The sequence below is a fragment of the Sturnus vulgaris genome, chromosome Z (genome assembly GCF_052056855.1).
Source record: "Sturnus vulgaris isolate bStuVul1 chromosome Z, bStuVul1.hap1, whole genome shotgun sequence".
NCBI lineage: Eukaryota > Metazoa > Chordata > Aves > Passeriformes > Sturnidae > Sturnus > Sturnus vulgaris.
This window is the reverse complement of record NC_142283.1, coordinates 34460031-34476861: the sequence shown is the minus strand read 5'-3', so window position 1 is coordinate 34476861 and position 16831 is coordinate 34460031. Positions and strand designations below refer to the sequence as shown.

Here is a 16831-nt window from a genome sequence, read left to right as displayed (position 1 = left end):
GAAAAGCAAAGTGTAAGTTCATGCTTATGCATAGGGAAGAGGGGTGCAGCACCATGGCAGGCTCTCCTTATGGAGGGGAAAGTAGGAGAACAAAATGCCAGTAGCTGCCGGGTGGCAGGCCAAGACAGTGGACAGACTGGCAGTGATGCCTTTAGTTTTAAGTTTTCCTATTCTCCTTGGATGTGCTTTTCTGATGTGCTAGAGTGATGAAGACAAAACAGTCCTATTCTAGTTAAGAACTAAAGAACAGTTTCTCCAAAATTCAGGCCCTAAGCCCAAACTACAAGGAAACGTGGAATGTGGGTTCATGCAAATGAACGAAAACCTATAAAAGTGTAAGATTTTGTGACCAACCTCCTCCTTTCCTTCCATCTTGGAGCCATCCAGGCAGGGGTCACAACTGTAGCACTCATACTGCTAGGGTGTGGCTTTTGTAGGCCTTTCGTAGGCCTCTCAAGAAATACCCATTTTATTCTCCTTAACTCTGTGTGTAGCCTCTGTTCCAGTTCCTCAAGGCATCGTCTCCAACTGCTAGTTGCAAAGCCCCATAGACAGCTCACCACAAAGGCAGCCTGAGGCAGTATTTTGTTTTCAGCACCTGTGCAAGGCTGTCTCACACAGAAAGTGATCCAGAGGTGTGCCAGAAGACAATCCATTTCCTCCCCATGCCCTCTCTCTAGCCCCTTCAATATTTTCCTATGAACACTTATTTTCACTATAGCCAGTCATTACATCTGGACCCAAATATTTGTGGTGTTGGCCTGCCAGAGGTCTGAGGGTCCTTTCTTAGGCACAAGCAGGCCATGACCTTTGCTCGGCTAGGCAAGACAAGATCTGTCCTGTTCGGTACAACAAGATCTTCCTGTTCCCTGTGGAAGCATCAGGGCAGTCCTTACCCATTCCAGCCTGGCAGTAACTGTCCAGAACACGTCTCTGTGCCTAATCTGGTGGCTTCAGGTGGGAAAACTACTCCAGGTGAGCATATTCCCAAGGTTCGTGGTGTAATACTGCACTAGACGGAGCACTATAGTGAGCAAGGACTGCTATCCTGTGGTCTTTCTGCAGGCACTCTCTTTGAGGGAAGGTTCATGATTGTGCAGGCAGGAGAAGAATGTCATGGAACTCATGGAACTGCCCTGCCTGCTCTTGGCAAAGCAACCTGTCCAAAATAATTCCACTCTGATGGGTAGCACCCCTACTGCTGTACAGCACCAGAGGTAAATCTGGCCTCAGCTCTTCCCAGAAGTAACCCTTCAGTGTCTGCTGTCTTAACATAGCATATAGGCTACTTTAAGAGCATAGAGTTCAGCCAGGGCAACACAAGCACAAAGAACAGCTCCTACACGTCAAGATGTTAAATGAGGCTTAGAAGGTTTTTACAGCTTGTTTGAGGTCCCAATCCCTAACCTTCTGGCTCCAAGCCATTGTTTCTTCTAGGTGTGTCCAGGGGCAGAGACAGTAGTGTTAAAACTGGAGTTGGTCTGTGTCAGCAAAGAAACCCAATTCAAGATGACACAGAAAGCTGTAGCAGGAAAACAAATTGTGTTAAACCCAGCTTCTCTAAAATCTGCCATATTCTAGTTAGCAGGTGCAGCATTTCCTTTGTAAGTGCCTGTATCATAACCAAGCTCACATCTTTCAGATGTATTCGACAACTCTCTGATGAAAAGAACCTTTCTGGTGAGCAGAAACCTCTGCAGGCACTGTAATTATGGCTCTACATGCTTAAAATTTTGCTTTAAATATCAATTTATTAGTGGGAAAACATATCTGTCAAGTCATACTTGATCTCTAAATTATTTCCCTTAAAAAAGAGCAACATCTTTAAATACTTATTATGAGGACACGTGTTGCTGTCTTTTTTCAGTTCACTGTGAATCTGCTTTGCTACAAAGTGACTTAAAAGTGTGCAGATACATTAATGGAATCGCAGGCACATGCTAATTTCAGAAATATGGCAAGGACTGGAGAACAACCTTTTAAGTGCAATTTCATGCAGGAAAGGAAAAAGACTTTTTTGAAGGAGAAGACAATGTACATAGATTGAACAAATTGCTAGAAGCCATGTATTCAGGACAGACAGCTATTGCTTCCCTAAGAAGGACCCAGATATATATTCAGGTTTGTGCATAACATAGTCATTGAGCTTACACAAAAATAATCTCTGCTATATATCCTGACAGGTAAGACTTCTAGAAGGCCACACTGTTTGTGAGGGAAAAAGAATATGAGCTAAAAGTTATGAATAGCAGGCTAATGGAATGTATACAAGGCAAATCTATAGGTTCTGCCCTTGGGATGGAACAAACCCAAGCAGCAATGCAAGCTGGGGCACAACAGGCCACAAAAGGAACTGTGGTAGGGAGGACACATGGTGGGAAGGAGAATGATTCAATGGTCTGCCTATGAAGGCCGAGTTCCACAGCAAAGTGCATCCAGCTGCAGGAAGACAGTGACTACTTCTTCTACAGAGCACTTGTGAGGCTGCATCCGTAACGGGTGAGAGAGGTGTCCCATAATAAAAGAGATGTCAATACTGGAGCATATCCAGAGCAGGACCACTAAACATGGCCTGGGGATGGGAATACCTGATAGGCTTCAGGGAATTCTCCCTGTCTAGTCTCCCCTAGAAGAAAAGATGAGATGAGGGGTGTCAGGTTGCAATCAATCACTGCCTAAAAGGGGGAGTTACAGAGAAAACAGAAGTTTCTCAGTCAACAAACACAAGCTTCAAGGGAGTTCCGACTGGACACAGGGACTTCTTCCTCATAAGAGTCTTAGAGCCCGGGAACCAAGATAAGTCAGGTGAGAAGGGTTTCATCCTCACAAGTTTTCCAAAGCACTGATAAGCACTGATAAGCATGTACTGCTTGGCACAGGGGATTGGACTAGACATCTCTAGAGATCCATTCACAAATAGATGTCTCTAGGCAACTGGAAGGTATGTGAAACTGACTTCAAAACTTTGTAGTGTCTCACATGCAAATTTTCTGTTCATAAATGAGTAGAACTGAGAGGCAAGAACATTCAATCAATGAACTGGTTTTGCTAACTGCTAGTGTCTGCAGCCAATACCACATTTTTATTGATTTCTATCCTGGCTACTTTCCTGGCTATCCAGAACTCTTTAAACTGAGCATTATTTCAGGCTTAGTGGTGGATGAAAGCAAATATAATATTTTCAAATATTTTCCTCCTTCACTCCCTTTCTGCTCTCATTTAGTTTCCAAAAATTACACTGTGAATGCACTATCTTCACTCTGTTTCAAATGAGCTGTCACTGGTTGCAAGTAGACATATCAAAACAGACAATTCTCATCTTCTACAATGTAGAACGAATTTAAGCTCGAAGAAAATCAACTTGGCACCTTGAAATCATGCCCTTGAATTAAACACTTTCAACAGTAAACTATTCTGTGAAACTGTTCATGTCTACACTAAGGATCCTTCTGTGCTGTCTCACCTTCTCTATTTGTCCTTAAAATCTGTCTCTCAGTCTCCCCTCTTCTGGTATGCCTGGACTCAGAGAATCAGTGCCTTTAGTAAGAGGGAAGGGCAAAATGCATCTCCATTTTGATTAACAGCACCAATGCTAATAGACCAGTGACTAGAATTACAGGGACTATGTCAAAAAGGAACCTGGAAGTCATATTCCCTCTTCCTCTCCTCCAAATACTTTCAATCTAAGCTCTGATTTTTGTACGCAAAGAGATTACTGAAATTTCAGGTAATGATGGGCAAAAAAACTTCATGGTTGAAGTGACTAAGTTTCTGCTTAGTTTTTGAAGCACTGTTGGAGTCTACCTGGACAAGTTCCTGACTAAGTAGTCCTGGTTTGGAATGCCTATTTTTCAGCTCAGCAACAAGTATTAGAACCTGCCAGGCCCAAGGTTTTCAAAGAAAAGAACTTAAATAGTGATCCCAAGTTCACAAACGTGAACACTGATCAGAGACAGTGCCTTGAAGAGACAAGACATACACATTTTGGAACAGAAGGTGCTGGGACCTGAACTAAGGCATGTGATATTGTCACTGTGTGAATTCTGAATGCCATTGTGGTTTTGCAAATGTTGCAATAACTCTTCACCACATTTTCATTCAATTGAGGGAAAACAGTGACAAAACACTGATACTAGAGACAATATTCTATCCTTTCTTTCTTTTTTGCAACTATTCCATGAGTTTCAAATAAAGAAAAAAAATTGCTAATTGCTGATCCACACACCAAATTTCTTTGGAACTCTCAAGCACAGATGTTTACACAGACATAAACTAGATACATGACTAATAGTCAGTCACACCTTGTTTAAAACGTTTGGCAACACAATCTTAACATCAATAGATTTTGAATTGCAACCTCCCCACGTATTTTCTTTCAGTTTTCAAAACCCAGTGGGGATGGGAAAGGAATTGGGCAGACAGTTAATCAGAATGTGGTTTTTTTAATCTTATGCATGAAGTGTGATAAAAGCAGGTTTAATAAATATTAATTAGATATTAAACCTAGTATTTTTTCCAGGAAATATTAATGGCTTTGAAATATGGTTCAGTGTTTGTAATCAGAAAGTTTGGCCAAGTCTTCTGAACCCTAATTTTGCTGAAGAAAACACTGTTTCGTCATAACAGATTTTCTGCATTCATTTGATGAAATGTCACTTGCAAAAAAAAGCAACAACTTTGCAATAGCATCAGAAAAAAGAATTCTGAAAATGTAGGAAATATATGCTGTGTTATTTTTCCATTCTGAAATGATTTTCCATTTCATAATTTTAACCCGTATTACATGTGTTACTTTGAGCAAAGCCTATAATGTTTCATGTCAATGTACAGCAACAAGAAAATAAATTAAAATGCCTCTGAAAAACAAACTCACTACTTAACCCCAGACAAAAAAATACTTGCAAAAATCATTTACTGAAGACATTAAGAGGCTGGCCTATGAACTGGTTTTGCTTTTTCAAGCACATTATACACAACACTGTCACTCTACACCTGACGGACACTGTCTCCATGATAAAATAAACAATGTCTCTTCCCCTACAAACAAGGTGTAGAAGTGTTCATTTGCACCCAATGTGTGAAGATCACTCACTACTGAGCCCCGGCTCCATTCTCTATAACCAGCACCCATCTGCTGCCTTGAAGGTAGTGAGAATCTTCAGCTTGTTGGATTTTTCAGAGAAGTGACAGAATCCATGCTTTCTGCTAACAGCCAGGACCCTATGACCATGGTTTAGGCTAACAACAGCTTAGTAATACACTTTCAAATATTTTAATTCAATTGCTAATTTAGAGACACATCAAAAAACCTATGACCTCTTTGTAAATTATATTGACAGAAAGAAACTTGTAATTTTTACAATATCACAAGAATTACTTCCAAGAACAAAAATCGACAAAAAGGTGCAAGTCCAGCATTTATCCAGAATCTAGAACTACCAAAAGTTTATGTACTCAACTTTAGAAATCAGGACCACTTCTACAGACTGTAATGAGGAAAAAAATGTAGCTCGCAGTTTCCTTTGCTATTCAGGGAAACCACATGCCTGTTTATGAGTCCACAGGATCAGGATGTCAAAAGGCACCACCCTCTCTGAATTCAGTTCTGCACTTCCAGTGGCTACGATTGTGCAGGATCTGTCTGACAGAACAGAAAGCAATGCCTGTTACTGGTTTTGCTCACAAACTGCACATTTAGTTAACTTGTGAGATAATCCTTATCTAAAGTCAAGAATAGTCACATTTCCCAAAATTGAAATGTGAATCAGGAAATGAAGTGGTGTGGGCACAGTGCACACTACTGCAAGAGCCTTGGGAGGGGGAAATCCTGACTGAAAGGATTAGCTGCTAGAGCCCAGTTGGTGCCTGGTCTTCACTGAACAAGATTAAAACATGATAATCCCATCCTGAGATCCTGTTCTACTACATCAGGAAGGCAGCTCTGTGAGCTTGATGTTCAATGAACTAATTGCTGAACACCTAAAACATAGGTAAGAAATGGCTCTCCCTCTTTCATTTGAACATCTACCTTTTTCGCCAGTCTGCTTGTTAGTAAAGAACAGGTCTCAGATAAGGAATTTGAAACTCGGCATTTCAATAACAGCCAGGAATTTCTGGTTACAGCACAGTTTCCAGGAGTATGTGTCTCCAATTTCTACCCAGCCTTCTGCAGTTTTAATTGTGTTTAAGGAAAGAGTGGGCGGGTATGAGTGAGCCAAATATCTACAACCCCAAAGGAATATAGAGAAGAGAAAACTCAGGGAACAATCCAAGGCTGACAGAGGAGATTCAAGAGAATGTACAGCTGTCCCTCATGCCTTTGGGATCATTTGTTCTGGGAAGGTAGATCATATTCTTTACCTCCTCTGCTGTGCAAAATTTAAATAATTCTGAACAAAGAGGCTTAGCTTTTTGGGTCCCAATCCATAGAAAGATACTTTTAGCTTCAAGCAGTTGTTATCAACAATATCAATTCCTTGTTTCCAACTGAGATGAGCGACATAAATGTGTACTTCAATAAGACCTTCTCTGATGCCCCCAGAGATAGCTAATCCATATGCAATTAAATTTCACTGGGTAAAGTACACCATCTCAAAGTGACAGACATTGACATGAGCAACATAAACTAACTCAATGATTGTTTTATACACTGATGCATTTTAATTTAGCAATAAAGCTATTTTCATGCTCATTTCATTACATTTGGAATGATAATTTTTGGAATTGAATCAGACAAATATCTTACACAAATTCCCCACGCAAGTTAAGCCTGTCTGGCCCTCTCAATGTCCGCAGAACACAAAAAGGTTTCCTGCTATTGGAAAAAATGGTCTTCAGAGATGTCTTCATTATGCAATATTCAGTTATATTAAATGAAAATGAGCAAGTTCTACCATCTTTTCATTTTCCAAATACAGGTAGTATTTGGGTAGATTCTCATTGCTGTGTTTGGGGAAACAATCTTTTGTTACTAGAGAAAACTCAAAAACTAGAGTAAAGTGGTTTGGGTTTGATTTTTGCTTTCTGTTTTGTTTTTAGAAAAAGCTAGTCACATGAAACAGAAGAATAGATTTTAAATTACTGCGACTTAATCTCAGTACAAAATCAGGGTGTGATTCATGCTTTTACCCTGGAGCAGAAATGAAACGTTTAACTGAAAAAAAAAATGCTTACTCATATATGGTAGAAAAGGTCCCTGAGAAGCACAAGCACACCTAATAGACAATGGGAACACTGCAGTTTTGTGAGAAGAGACTGCAAAAGGATACTCAAGACATGAACTCAGCTGTCCAAAGCAGGAAAATATAATTGTAACCGTCACCTTTTCCTCTGGAAGTTTTCCTCTGGCTGAATAACAAAAATCACTGGACTGATGCAAGAATTAAGTGAAATGTTTTCCTAAAAAGATCATATTCCAAGACTTTGAATTTAAGGGTAAATTTAAGCCTGAGGGAAAATTTATTCCAAAGCTTGTGTCATTAGTGCTTCAGTGTTTGAAAATATCTAGAGGACACCTATATCAGAGAATGCACAGATCAAATTACAAAAGAGACAACAGGAACCGAACCACAATTCTAAAGCAGATGTGTTCCAGCTCAAGGCAAACCTCTGCATTACAGAGAGATCCCAAAAATGATAGCAGAGGAATTACAATTTAAAATAGACTACAAAATATTTTTCTTCTCAAGTCCTAGAATGGAATTATAAACTTATAAAAAAAAGGATCAGCTTTGGTGCAATTTATGAAACAGTTTGTTACAACCAGGTATCACCATCATCCCAGCAGTAAAATGCATTTTCAGACCAGACCTGTGAAGAAATGGCATAAAAGCCAAACCAGCAGGAGTAATGCTAGTGAAAAGGGCAAGTCAGCCTGTACCCTAGACCTACTTGGAAGGTTAGGTTACACATCAGACCCTCTCCTGCATGAAGGAAAGAAAGGAAACATTTCTCTTTGCACCCGTACAGCCTGTACCAAGGTGAAGTGGCTTCTTTTTCTCCTGCACAGAAAACCTTGACATTCTTCCTCAGCTAGAAAATGAACTGATTATCCCATCATGGATGGGTGAATTTGGCTAGATGATCTTTGATCCTCCCTTCCAACCCCAACTGTCCTATGGATCCATTTTATGGTACAGTGAAGACAACATCTGTAATGTACTCTACTCAGCCTAAGCTAGGTAAGGCAAACTCAGCAGCGCTAAGACTGGAATACTGCTCATTTCCTAATTCTGTAGATCTTTCATCTTCAATCCTGGGCTCTTTACTTCTAAGAACTGTAGCAATACTGTATAGTTTTACTCCACTAAAGCACACAAAACAAAAGGAATAAAATCCCCAAATATTATCATTCCTAATTCAGCCTAAAGCAGAAGCAGCAGGAGCATTTCAAATTAGAGCTAGAAAAAAAAATTGATCCAAGTTTATTTAGTTAAGTGGACACCAAATGAAGACTAAAAACCTGTGGACATCCCCAAACAGGAAGGTACTAATTCAGTGACTGGAACTATACATCATGCAGTCCCAAACACTCTGGAGTCATTCGGAGCTAAAACAGTGCAGCAATAAACTGGATAATTTTCTTGTATGGCACCAGAGAGATTAGGTCTTATAAATACATTTACTATGTTTTACTTACTTCAGTGAAAGAGAATAGTCATGCTTGCTTGTCTGACTATTTCTTACAAGGTAGCTACACTCCTTACATAAACGTAACAGGTTTTCTGCATCTGTCCGACTGATTGCTCCATGATACCATCTAGAAAAAAGCAAAGAGGTTAATATACACACAGATGTTCCCACTCATACCACTTCCACTACTTAATTTTTTAATGTATGAATTGCTACCAATAGCACATGGATACCTTTAAAATCTAATATATTACGGATAAAAAGCATTGAAGTTATTACAAATTGTGGAGGCTAGTTCCCGTCAGCCAAGGGGAAAAACTCAGATCAGCAAACCACACAATAATATTGGTACATATTTATGTAAGAAATTCCCATTTAGAGCAACATGTTATAATCTGTCTTGCAAACAGATCCATGATATATACACATTTACTCTATTTCATCTATATCAATTTTTAAACTAATATACAAAAGAAAAGAAACAACAAAGGCGAAGAAATAGAATATCACACATGGAAAATATGAACAGTTGATGGTGGAAAATATTTGCTAAAATAAATCTTTGAAAAAGGAGGAGAGTGATAAAGTGTGGAGATCTACAAAAAAGGCACATTCTAAACAAACCTGTGGCAACTCTGAGAGCTTTATATAAAGCTCTGGTGGATCCGTGGAGTTGATGCTAACAATTCAAGGAAAAAAGGAAACAGAGAGGTGGTTCCTTCATTAAACTAGCCACTGCAAACAAAGAAGCTTCTCAGTGCATGCTGCTCTGTATCAGCTTTCAAAATCACAGACTCCACAAGTAAGCGCTTTGACCCTTCCCTAAGTTTCCAGAGCAATGTAACGCGTCTGGCCCTGTACTGTGTCAAATGTGTCTCTGAGGAAGGTCTCTCCCTCCCTGCAATTGTCAGGTGCACTTTGAAACACTCTGTGACGCTACCATGTCTGCCTGAGCAAGACAATGTACACATGAGATGTGCTCTCTGTCTGTTCTTACCAGGAACTGTTACTCATTTTGTATAAAAGTTTTATTCCATTTGTTCTTACTCTAAGAAAGATGCTCCAACTAAAAGATAGGTGAATAAAAACCTGATATATCTCTTTGACAGAAATCATGCTTTTAACTACCTTGTGCTGGTGTCTCCATTGTCAATTCTCAAGAATGTGCTAAAAAAAAAATAAATGTTGGTGCCCAAATTAAAAATTCATTGTGTGCTTGACTAAAACTAAAGTCTGCATTAGAGCGAACTAAAAAGAGGTTATACTTTGTATAGTCAAGACAGACTAGAAAGGGAGGCCCAGACGGCTTTATGACTTCACAAATAAGATGGAGACACAGATACAAATTATTTCAGGCAGTCTTCTCCTCATCTCCCATTAGATATTTACTGGTGAAAGATATTTCTTAACAAGCAATTTAAAGACTAGATTGCCTTCTGAGTATGAGGGAATAACATTAATGCAAGTGTGAATCAAGAAATGGATTTGGGAGAATTTAAAAACTTTTTCTATTAGCTACAATTATCTTTATTTTATTTTCTCCCAAAAAGGCCAAATAAAACAAAACTGAAATATTACCTTACCAAAATAAGGGAGATGCTGAACTCTGATATTTAGAGAGAAATGGACAAAGAACACAGGGTTGGTTTGAGGAAGCTGCTTTTAAGAGTTGAAAGTAAAATTGTTGATGAGATAACATCTGATTCAGATGTGACGTCTGGAAGCCTGTTTTGGCTACACCTGACAGTAAACAGCAGTTTCCAGAAGTGTAATTGTGAGTCATATGCCCATGTAATTGGGACACTCTGCTTGCTCCTGTTCCAGCTACCTAGTGCGATAAGCAAAGGGCGATAATCAGCTTTAAGTTCCTGAGTGATTTGCTGTTCAACTGCATTGGGTCTGTTTGTCCTGGGTGTGCTTATTTTTTAAAATGTCAGCATATAAGCATTTGTGAAGAAAGGTCAAAGATTCAAACATCAGGGATGTGGTCTTTAAAAAGTGCAATGACAGCTTGTGAAAGACATCAGTGCAAAAGTATGGAATAGCCTGAATGTCTTCCAAGATATCCTGGACAACACCGGCACACAACGCATACCTGAAAGCAAAATTCTAACAAAATCACACACTTGGACCCTTAACAGGATCTCCTCCCCAGTTTGTAACTACCCTGATTGTGTTTTACAGAAAGCTCTTCCCAACGTCCTTTACTTTGCAGTGGTCAGGTTTTGGCCACTAAGGGCCCACAACCCCACTGAAGACAAGAGAACAGCATCAATTATACTGTAAGTATAATAAGTCATTACAGCTTATTACAGCACAACACTACTTTGTTTCTGAGTTAGACCAAAACAGGAAACCACCAGATCTTGATTATAAGCTGGGAGGGATTCACTTTCAATAAGACAATGGAAACAACAGAACACACTTTTTCTTTACACTGTTATTGAGGAAATAGAACAAATTACTTTGATTCCCCTGGGTCTATGAGTTAATAAGTTCATAGTTACAGATTCCTCAGTCACAAGCAGCTAAAAATATTTTCTTAATATACTAATGTACCTTGGTATTTCTGCCTGTCTGGGGAATATCCTAACCTACCCATCCACTTGCCAATTTGTGTGCATCCTTTCCTTTAGATCTTGTATTCCTTTCTGCAAAAACAGACTCCACTTTTGCAGAAAAAGAAGGAAGGGTTTGGCATGTGGAGATGTGTCACACTATTAAACTCGAGTAATTTGAATTATTATGAATAATCTATGGTAGAACAAAGGTGAATTCTTGCACTTTCTGACACATAATTGTTAACTGTGCGTTCATTTTAGGTTTGATCCATGAAAACTGCAGAATCAAAAACATCCTCATGTCACTGGTATTTGAATAGTTAAGAAAGAAAAACCAGACCCGCAGTTTTCAGTTGTAACATTTAACTGCAATTATACTAAAAGATAAAATGACACCACAACATATTTAGGAGTCAAAAATTAGGTAATAGACCCTCACCCTCCTGCAGTTATTTTAAATATATTTGGGACTGGGTGAGTGACTTTGGTGAATTGCAACTACCCAACTTGGAGGACCAAATTTACAGTTAAATTTAGAGCCTCTTAGTCATTTACCTAACAATATCAGTGATTGATTTCATAATAATGGTTGCTACTCCCCTCTGGGATATAAGTGTACAGTCAATCAATAGGCAGATGGTTCAAAGGCTGAGGTTGATTAGATGGGACATGACAATATGTGGATGATATTACTATCTGTTTCAAGCTTAAGCTTCCAAATACTGCCTGAAAGATAGAATGTCAAAGGAAAAGCAATTTTTGAAACTACTTCCTCTCAAACACTAAGCGAGGATTCCCTCCTACTGAGGATTTGAAGTGTAAAAGGATTGTTAATACTCTCAACACTACTAGCATTAAGGAACAAAGTATTCTCACAAAGTGCATACTCACATCCATGCTAAATTGCCCTCCCTCTCCAGTGCAAATAAATTCTGCCTCTAACCCAGAATGACAGTTTCTGGAGTGGGCTGCCTTCAGGGATGCAAGACACAGCTTCTTCACTTTACTGCATGAATCCAGGGGCTTCTCAGAGCCCAGGAATATCGGTCTAACTTTTGCAAATTGTTCCACATAAGAATTTTTCTCTGTGTGGCAGGAATTCTGGCCCCTTCTCTGAGGCTGCACTTTTGGTATGATACAGGACGATGGGTCATTCCATCACACAACCCAGTCTGTCCAAATTGTTCAAGGGAAAGCAACAATGAGGCAGGACAGTGGCAACTCTTGTGGATACCAGACATTCCCTACAGGGAATTCACCCAGAACCTGAATTTGGAGCTGATAGAAGTGCACCTAAATACCACTCTCAAAATTGACAGCACAAGAGTAGAAATAAAAATCTCTTTTCAGAAAGCTGTTTAAGTGGTCTTATCATTCTCTCCCTGGAGAAGAATTACAGGCAGATGCAAGGCAAATCTGATGTATTAGAAACATGCTCTGCAGCCACAAATACATGGGGTTCATGCACCTTTAAATAGAATTTGGTAATATGTGATACACAACTTTTATTTCCCTAATACAAACAACAGGTTATAACAACAGTATAAACGAAGTTGAAAGCGGAATCACTGTACATACTTGACAGATAAAATTCACTGTTTCTGAGATGAATTTCCTGTTTAACGCTGTTTTGTTGTCCCACAAAAATTACTTACACGTTTCAGGATTAATAAGAGTAGGTCTTTGGAGCTCTGGGGATACGAGGAGGGAAGGTGGACAGTAGGATCTGCGCACTGGCTGCTCCTGCAAGTGGGGAGGCGAAAAGCTAGAGAGCAATTACTGTGCTTACTTACATCTGCTTTTCCAGTTGAATAGTTGGATCTATTCTCTCTCCCAGGACCCCACAAAATTCTGGACTGCCATGTTTGATGGGTTTAAAGCCTCCTCCAAGTGCTCTTAATTGTCTGTGCTGGTCATTTGAGGGAGAAGGAGATGCTTGCCGTTTCCCACCTCCATTAAACTGGGCTGCAAGATACACAAGAATTACCTCTCCAGGCAAGGTTAGCAAGGACCAAAAGAGTTGTAACACATAGACAGGTTTTCACACCCTAGAGAGAATAAACACATACCCACTAGCATCAGGATGCTTTATCTACAAAGTTATATGTACCATGTAAAGTGTTTCTTACTATGCAGAGTACAGTCTTAAAACTCTCTTGCCTTTCCAGTAATAAAATTCATACTCTTCTAAAGCTTATTAAATAACTGCTACTTATCTTGACATTTGATACTTTGATCCTCCAGAGATGATACTGTTAAACAAGTAATAGTAATAAGCCTTCAGTCACTTGCCATAATTCCAAAAGCAAGTAAGCAAGATTATCAGTTCGTCTCAGGTTATGTGGTATCATCCTAACAGTGATCTGTGGATAAATCAGGCAGCTAACACCCATCTATCCATATCAGAAATACTGTCAAGCCACAAAGAATTAACAGTGCATCCACTCACGCTGTTGGCACAAAGCTTTTGCATTTAAAGTCTAGGAAACAGAGATGAAAAAAGAAAAATAGCCTTTCATAATTTCTCTCACCAACTACATTATTCCAAGAAAAGCAATACAACTTATTTTACAAAACTGTAACTTATTAGACCGCTGCAACACCATAGCCAAGCACATACTAGTGATGTCAGCATCTTCATTTTACACTTACAGATTCCACATAGCTTCAGCTGAAAAAAAAAGAATTAAAGGACAGAATGTCGACAGGATCAGTGAAAAAATCTATCCACACCATATTCCTGACTCTCATTGCCTTCTATGGTTTGCTGCTTCATCTAACACTAACACTCCTAGCTGCAGATGATTGTACTTTAAGGTCATCTAGTGAGGACCAGGCAGAGAACCTTCACTGTGTCAGGAGGTAAAAACCACAGTGCTCAGAAACACAAACAGCTCAATCAGCCCCTACGTGAGTTTCAACAGCAATACTGGGGGAAGATGTTATAAGGAAAACTGAAGGGACTCCCTACAAAACTCATAGGCCTCACACATTTAGAAGTGAACTTACTACAACACACAGCCAAGTAGGCATGTGGGTGATAGTATTAAGCGCTTTAAAGCAGTCTTTTAAAGCAGACAGCTGCATTGTTCAAGGTTAAAAAGAAAATGCACAGAGACATGTTGGATAATGAAGGTGTTTTGGAGCTGTTTTTTAAAAAATTGTTTATGCTTTTGTCATGAAGCTTAGGACATCCAAATCCCCCCTCTACTCAGAGAAAGTAGGCATAATTTCTTTATTGCAAAATTTGGGCAAATGTATTCAATCACATTCCTAAGTATTCATGGTGGAAATACGCTGATCCTTTCTTAATATAAACTCAGATTTAACCTCATTACTGGATAATGAAAGCTGATTAATGTAACAAGGAGAAACATTGCATGTGGATACTTGCCTGTGATATATATGAGCAGTATTATTATTTTAACTCTAAGAAAAACACCCAGATGTAACTTGGGTAGTCTCTGAAAACCAGAGAATTTATTGGCACCTTCTGAACAAGGAATATCTTTCAGAGGCCAAAAAGTTTGATTTACAAAACAAACTCAGATCTGACTGTTAACAGCTGTATCTCTACAACACAGAATCACAGAATGGTTTGAGTTGGAAGTACATTAATGATTATCTGGTTGCAACCCTCAAGAGAAGGGGAAGATGCCACCACAGGCAGTGATTTCATCCACTAAACCACATTGTTCAGAGCTCCATCCGGCCTGGCTTTGAACAATTCCAGGGAAGGGCCATCCACAATGTCATACAAGGCAACCTGTTCCAGTGCTGCACCACTTTTGACTAAAAAATTTCTTCCTAACATTTAATCTAAATCTCTCCTCTTGTAGTTTAAAAAAATTCCCTCTTTTTAAATCTCTACATGCCTGTGTAAAAAGTCACTAACAAGAAGGTAAGAGGTAGGAACTATTCTGCAAAAACAGGACTAAGTTAAATTTCAGATCCTTATGAATGTTGGGGCTTTTTTCTCTGTTTGAAAAGTTCAGACATGTCTCTGGACTGCTGGCCATTTTTTTTCCCCTTTCTTTGTAAATTAATTTGTCAAGAAGAAGCAGTGTTGAAGGGATATTCACACAAATGAAAGTGACAAGTGTAATACCTAGTCAGGTACAGGTCTGAGTTTTGGCTGCTATGAATCCTCTCTTAAAAAAAGCTAAAGTATATTTAGCCACTGCAGTTGTGGAACTGACTGCAATACCCTACACTTCCACACTCTCATGTGGCCTCTCTCCCAGTACCCTGTAATTCCTGCAATATCCTGGTGACAGTGGCATGCCAGAACTCCCTTGCTTTAAGTCCCTCAGGGTCCTAGGCAACACCTTTCCATGCAACAGCAGTAGAAGCCAGAAGTCTGGCATTAATAAGTCCTCCTTCCAGGAGCCCATCATCAGTGCTGGAAACCAGTACCAAATGGCCCTCTTGACCACCGAGACCCTTTTTATAACAGAGGGCCACATATTTTGTAAGGCAATACTAAGACTGGCTTTACAGACTTCACAGGCATTTCCTTCACCCAAAGGTTTTCTGTGCCCATGACAGTTTGCAGAGGACAGATTTCTCACAAATTCAGTGGAAGCCAGTTGTCAGCGTGATCTTCTTGAATGGGCCCTTCAAAGCCCATGCTATTTTCTATGTATCCAGTAGGCTCTCTGTGGCATTATCTCCTTTTCTAGCCAGACTTGTGTACCTGTAAGCTCTTTTGTTCCTGTTCCTTTGCCAACCTCAATTCTTCTGGGCAAACCAGTCTGCCCAGTTCAGCAGGAGTTCTAACAAGACCTGCTCACTTACCATAAAAGCCATCAAAAACACATTTTAGCTTCAGCTGTACAGCCTCCAATAAAACAACCCCAAATTTGTTTGTGAAAGAACTCCAGCTGCAGTCAAAATGCTGCATTCCAGTTCTGCTACACAGAGACACATCTTTTAGCACAGCAAAATCCATAGGCTATGTACAGCTTGCTCCATCCACAATGCCAGCATGACACCAGCCCCAGCCCCATCCTTAGGAGTCAGAGCACAGACACATTCCTCTCAGACTCAGCACAATTCATGGCTTGTGCACAGTTTTATTCTGACAAATCTCAAAGTCCAGATTGGAGACAAAGAGCTTTTAGCTATGCTTCAGCAACAAATCTTGAAATCATGGCAGAAGAACAAATTTTTAACTTCAAAGACTTGCATGAGTAATTAGGTTCATGGTAATTCTAGTGTTGCTTGCCATTTTGGTTTGTTTCTATGGTCTATCACCTGATAAAAAAAAACTTGCATAAGTCTCTGTGTCTGCAATTCTCATCACAAATGTCTGTTCTTCCCTCCAGATGAACTTCACAAAGTAGGAAAGATTCAACAGAGGGTCCCTCCAGGATCTCCACAGTTTCATGTAATTGGGAGATGGTAACTGTGGGCCTGAAAAGTGAGACTTACCTATTGCTAGAATTCTTAATAGTTAAACCAACAATGCACTTTTCAGAAAAATCCTCCTCAGCTAAGAAATGAAAAACCCCTATCCTGAACTACACGATGGAACCACCAAATAAGTCAGAAAAAGCACTTCATACATCTCAGCAGAGGGTCAACACTTCTCCATTGCAACCCTTCTACCATTTCAAACTTCAAAGCTAGACCTCTTC

The 16831-nt window shown here is 39.6% G+C and overlaps 1 protein-coding gene and 1 long non-coding RNA gene across 3 annotated transcripts in view; one reads left to right on the top strand and one right to left on the bottom strand.

The window, feature by feature from the left end:
• The window catches only part of LOC148219787 (uncharacterized), a 35709-nt gene extending 27065 nt beyond the window's left edge, over positions 1–8644 (top strand). The window contains exon 3 of the long non-coding RNA XR_015799703.1: positions 7039–8644. This is a non-coding gene — a long non-coding RNA (uncharacterized LOC148219787). The remainder of the gene's footprint in view (positions 1–7038) is intronic.
• Positions 1–16831, bottom strand: part of SHB (SH2 domain containing adaptor protein B) — a 58951-nt gene that overhangs the window by 2735 nt on the left and 39385 nt on the right. Inside the window, exons 4-6 of one of the 2 annotated variants that reach the window (XM_088157411.1) lie at positions 12986–13157; positions 8639–8758; positions 1–5641 (exon numbers count right to left, since the gene is read on the bottom strand). In XM_088157411.1, coding sequence (XP_088013537.1) covers positions 5575–5641; positions 8639–8758; positions 12986–13157 — 359 coding nt within the window. In that variant the 3' untranslated portion in view covers positions 1–5574. The remainder of the gene's footprint in view (positions 5642–8638; positions 8759–12985; positions 13158–16831) is intronic. The other variant, XM_014887119.2, reaches the window with a different exon arrangement.